Raw genomic sequence first — 5,755 nt, 5'->3', positions numbered from 1 at the left:
AGAGAGAGACGCAATATCAATGCATTGACTTAAATATCATAGTTCTCTAACATACTGTAGCAACTTAGTTTCTCGATTGCTTGAGAATGTCCAAACAAAAGTCACTTTTCCTAAAAAAAAAAACATACATGCAGCCCCAAGCTGAAACACGTTTGTAACGTAGACACAGGGAGTCCGGAAGCAAATGCAGTTAGTTTAACAAAGCACATGGAACAATACAAAAGAGAAGCTTAAAAATATGGAAACATAAACAATATTGCCTGTTGAGTGATGACAGAATGCTATATACGGGGGAAGTAGTCAGGGAGGTTATGAAGTCCCAGGTGTGCCTAATGAGGCGCAGGTGTGCGTAATGAGTTGCCAGGACCGGTGGTTAGTATTCCAGTGATGCCAGCGCAGGAGTAGACATGACAACGCTGGCCGAAACGTAATTTGCAATAAAGCATTAAGACCAGCGGCAGTCTTAGCATGTAAATCTTGGTGGGGCAATTTTTTTTAATGCATGACAGCAAAGACCCTAATGTACACAATACATTATGCACTATAAATGGCAATAAGTGGGGCACACAAACTATTAGGGCCTACAAAAAGCTGTCCCATCAGCAGAGCTCTCTTTACAGCACCATGGATTGAATCCTTACCATTGCTACACCTGGCTATCAGCGAAACAATTCAGCCTGCTTTACTGCCTTTTTAAAAAACAGCTGGTTTGGCTAACTTCCCTAAACAAATGTGTTTTCTATTGACAATTGAGATGCACAAACTATGACATAAGGGAACGATAACGGATAAGAGGCATTCCATAATTTCAATAGACAAAGAACGAGCGATGGACATAGTTAATATAACTGTTCAGCACTTTTGAAATATACAGCAACAATTCCTAACAATTGGCTGCTCTTACAGTATTTACCCTGTACACCAAGTAAGAACTGTGGGACAAATAAAGGGGCATAAAGACAATGAAACATCCTGCAATATTAGATTGACATCTCAAAAACAGGTTACAGGCTACATGTGCAGCACCACCAGGTCAGAACAGTAACCTTAAGCAAAATGGAGAGGTGAAAATAAACCAAATTATTAGGGTGAAGCACATGGGCTACTAACACCTTACTACACTTAGTATTACTTTATGTATACTGTAGCCATCTCCTTGCCTATTACAATTTATGCAGCAGCATACAAGACATTTTTGGACTCCTTGGCTTGTGATGTGCTCACTGAAACATGAATGTGGCACAGTGGTTTCATCAGTCTGGCATTCTCTGGATTTATGGTGGGAACTCAGGAAGAAAAGAAATTATCAGCCACTCCATTGAATAGCAGGCTAATGTTATTGGTTGCTTTGCACTGCACCACTGATTCCTTTCAAACAACTCATTGTATAAGGGCACAGGGTGAAACCGATGCATACAAGGGAGGCAGATGGTTCGAGTCTGATATTTACTATAATCCAAGGGGCAGGCCAGAGAATGGTCACAGGCAGGCAAAATATCATAACGAGGTACAGAGTGGCAGGCAGGCTCAGAGTCAACGGTCAAAAATGGGAGGACTAGCAAAAGAGCGATTGTCACGTCCTGACCTTAGTTCCTGTTTTATGTCTCTATTTTGGTTTGGTCAGGGCGTGAGTTGGGGTGGGCATTCTATGTTTTTCATTCTTGTTTTGTATTTCTGTGTTTGGCCTGGTTCCCAATCAGAGGCAGCTGTCAATCGTTGTCTCTGATTGAGAACCATACTTAAGTAGCCTGTTCCCACCTGTGTTTGTGGGTAGTTATTCTGTTTAGTGTGTGTTGCACCTAACGGAGCTGTTTCGGTTGTTCTTTTGTTTGATTGTGTTCAGTTTCACCATTAAAATGATGAACTCTTACCACACTGCACCTTGGTCCTCACCTACTTCCACCAACAGCCGTTACAGCGATTAGGGAGGGAAAAAAAACCCAGGCGCAAAGGAAAAACAGGCTGGTTGACAAGACAAACTGGCAACAGACAAACAGGAAACATCGGAATAAATACTCTGGGACTAAATGGGGAAAACGGGTGACACCTTGAGGTGGGTGGAGACAATCACAAAAACAGGTGAACCAGATCAGGGCGGGACACATTGTTGAATTTGGGATTTCCAACTTGTGTAATCTTTGTCCAATAGCCGATGAGCACAGATATGTTTTACCTATAATTTATCTTCATTATTTCTCTTCATATGACAAGAATTAAATAGGATTTGACAGATTGTCTACATGATTTGTTTATAACTGCTAGCTAAGATTTTGAAAGTAAGATGTTGACATGATCAGTCCAATCCAAGCCACTGTAGATAACTTGATTTGACGTCATTTTATCTGTGACCAATGACCTTGAGCCTTCTGGAAGGGGATTTGTAATCTAAGTCTATGGCAGGACCCAAATGGCTCACATTCTTGATGTCTACTCTTAAAGGTGGGTGACGTAGTGTCCCCATGAGTGACAGAACACTGAGCCAATCATGGTGCAATTCTGAGCCAATCATGGTCAAAAGCTCCTATTTTCTGCTGGCCTGCCCCATCAAAGAAAGCACTGAGCTTGGCTGAAACACATGCATTTTGGAGATTCCTATTTGTACGTAACTTTATTAACTCAATATACATTTTTTACACTGTTTGCAAACTGATGTGACACGTATTAATACAAAAATAATATGCAAAGAAGGCAACCCCCCCCACCAAAAAAAACCCTGTATATATCTATTTATTTTTTTGCAAAAAAATATGGGGCTCCCGAATGACTGGTCACTACTGATTAAGACTCAACATGAACTATTCATTAAAATCCTCACCCTCAAAACATATTACTTATCTAATGAAAAGTTCACTCACTCGTCACACAATGGCGCAATAAATGCGAACTACAACCTTCAATATACCCTTACATGGTTAACCCTCTTTTATATTTCTATGACATTTGTTGATACTATAATTATAGTATGCACCATAAAAGACAACTAAACATACAACAGCATGGCCTGTATTCTTTTTTCCTGAAATAATTTGACCAAAAATGACCAATGCAGAAAGAATGTCACTCAAGAGCATGAATATCCAGACTCAAAATATTTTATTTGACCTTTTTCCATGTTGTCCTTCACAAATTTAATGATGCTGTACAGTATATACAGAGAATCAAAATAAAATACACCAAGCTAACAAATCGCTGCAAAAACAAAGAAATTCAACAACATAAATACAGTATACCACATTCATCTCCATTCGTTCTTGTCGATCAGGCCACATGTTATCAACAGCACCCGGGTTGTTTTCCCTTGCAATGCAGAGAAGAAATATCCTTGTATCCTTATACCTCTCCTCGGTCCATTCTTGCAAACAGCAATTCAGAGGTGAGTGACCTCTTTAACGCATGAATAAGGACTGATTGCTGATTGAACAATTGTGCAAAACTGTTTTGCACGCGTGTAGACGAGGTTCACATTAATTGGAGTCATTTGTATCAGCTGTGACCAAATGTTTTAATTTTGTTTGACCTGATTTACTCAACTGAATTTTGCCTGTTGTTGAGATGTGTTTACTGTTTTGCAAAAAAATTGCTTAGTATTTGGTGAGAATGCCTTTACAGTTTTGCAAGGATACTGTTTTGCTCATTAGGTTATGATGGAGATAATTGTCATTAAAAAAGTGTCTTAGCAACCGAGAAACTGTAAAGGCCTGATGTGATATTGACGGATTGGAAGGAAATGACAGGACTGGCAGTTCTATGAATATGTTTGCGCACACTCATAGAAGAACCATTTTGTGTTCCATGTAGAACCTCCTGGGGTAAGGGTTCCACTTGGAACCCAAAAGGGTTACCTGAAACCGAAAACGGTTCTTCTAGACAGCACATTTTTTTTAAGTGTAGACACTGAAATTAAGTTCACATAGAAATAAAGACTCTCAGCAGATTCTTCTTCTGCTGTTAATGGCACAATCACTGAAATGGCATCATTGTAAAAAAAAAAAAAATCACAATCCTTTATTACTTTATTTTTGTGTATCTTCATGGGAAATCCCATTGAAATCAAAACCTATCCAAAACCTATTTTGCAAGAGCCCTGCATGTACACAAATTATACAAAATGTACAACCTGAAGGCACAAAAGTACCTTTTCAACCTCAGGAGGCTGAAAGAATTTGGCTGGTCACCGAAAACCCTCACTAACTTTTACAGGTTCACAATTGAGAGCATCCTGTTGGGCTGTATCACCGCCTGCTACGGCAATTGCACCGTCCACAATCGCAGGGCTTTCCAGAGGGTGGTGCGGTCTGCACAACGAATCACCGGGGGCAAACGACCTGCCCTCCAGGACACCTGATGTCACAGGGAGGCAAAAAAGATCATCAAGGACAATAACCAACAGAGCCACTGCCTGTTCACCCTGCTTCCATCCATAAGGTGAGGTCAGTACAGGTGCATCAAAGCTGGGACAGAAACTTGATGATTGAGTTGGAGGCGTGCATGGCCACGCAGTCATTGGGTGAACAGGGAGTACAGGAGAGGGCTCAGAATGCACCCTTGTGGAGCCCCAGTGTTCAGCCGGGTGGAGATGTTACCTACTCTCACCACCTGGGGGCGGCCTGTCAGGAACTCCAGTACCCAGTTGCACAGGGCAGGGTCGAGACCCAGGGTCTCGAGCTTGATGACAAGTTTGAAGGGTACTATGGTGTTAAATGCTGAGCTGTCGTCGATGAACAGCATTCTCACGTAGGTATTCCTCTTGTCCAGATGAGTTAGGGCAGTGTGCAGTGTTGCGATTGCGTCGTCTGTGGACCTATTGGGGCGGTAAGCAAATTGGAGTGAGTCTAGGGTGTCAGGTAGGATGGAGGTGAAATGGTCCTTGACTAGTCTCTCAAAGCACTTCATGATGACGAAAGTGAGTGCTACGGGGCAGTAGTCATTTAGCTCAGTTACCTTAGCTTTCTTGGGTACAGGAACAATGGTGGCCCTCTTGAAGCATGAGGGGACAGCAGACTGGGATAAGGATTGATTGAATATGTCCGTAAACACACCAGGCAGCTGGTCTGCGCATGCTCTGAGGACGCAGCTGGGGATGCCGTCTGGGCCTGCAGCCTTGCGAGGGTTAACACGTTCAAATGTTTTACTCACGTCGGCTGCAGTGAAGGAGAGTCTGCAGGTTTTGGTTGCGGGCCGTGTCAGTGGCACTGTATACCCACTTTAATAAATGGAACACTAGTTTAATTACTTTAGATATTACCTGTTAGATACTGCTGCACTGTCGAATCTAGAAGCACAAGCATTTTGCTACACTCGCAATAACATCTGCTTACCATGTGTATGTGACGAACACAATTTGATTGATTACATACATGGGGCGGAAATTTATTTCATGCAGATTTACCTAATTCTGTAGTGATCAATGGGACATCTATGGGACATTAGGATACGTAACTTATAGATAAGGGCAGGAAAGGGTGCTCTCGAGCGGCTAGATTCTCTTCTGCTTCTTGTGATGTATTGTTGTCTCTACCTTCTTGCCCTTTGTGCTGTTGTCTGTGCTCAATAATGTTTGTACCATGTTTTGTGCTGCTAACATGTCGTGTTGCTACCATGTTGTGTTGCTACTATGCTATGTGGTTGTCTAACATCTCTATTTATTTAGTGTTGTGGTATCTCGTCATGTCTGTTTTGTCCTATATTTGTATGTTTAATTTTTATGTATTTATCCCAGCCCCAGTCCCGGCAAGAGGCCTTTTGCCTTCTAGTA

The 5,755-nt window shown here is 41.8% G+C and overlaps 1 protein-coding gene across 1 annotated transcript in view; it reads right to left on the bottom strand.

Annotated features, from left to right (window-relative positions):
• Positions 1-5,288, bottom strand: part of LOC135506453 (uncharacterized) — a 9,258-nt gene extending 3,970 nt beyond the window's left edge. Inside the window, exons 1-2 of the mRNA XM_064925837.1 lie at positions 5,246-5,288; positions 4,207-4,341 (exon numbers count right to left, since the gene is read on the bottom strand). Of these exons, the coding sequence (XP_064781909.1) occupies positions 4,207-4,341; positions 5,246-5,288 (178 nt within the window). The remainder of the gene's footprint in view (positions 1-4,206; positions 4,342-5,245) is intronic.
• Positions 5,289-5,755: the final 467 nt, after the last annotated feature.

The sequence above is a fragment of the Oncorhynchus masou genome, chromosome 20, assembly GCF_036934945.1.
Source record: "Oncorhynchus masou masou isolate Uvic2021 chromosome 20, UVic_Omas_1.1, whole genome shotgun sequence".
Taxonomy (NCBI): Eukaryota; Metazoa; Chordata; class Actinopteri; order Salmoniformes; family Salmonidae; genus Oncorhynchus; species Oncorhynchus masou.
The sequence above is the reverse complement of the archived record's forward strand: the minus strand, read 5'-3'. Positions and strand labels throughout refer to the sequence as shown.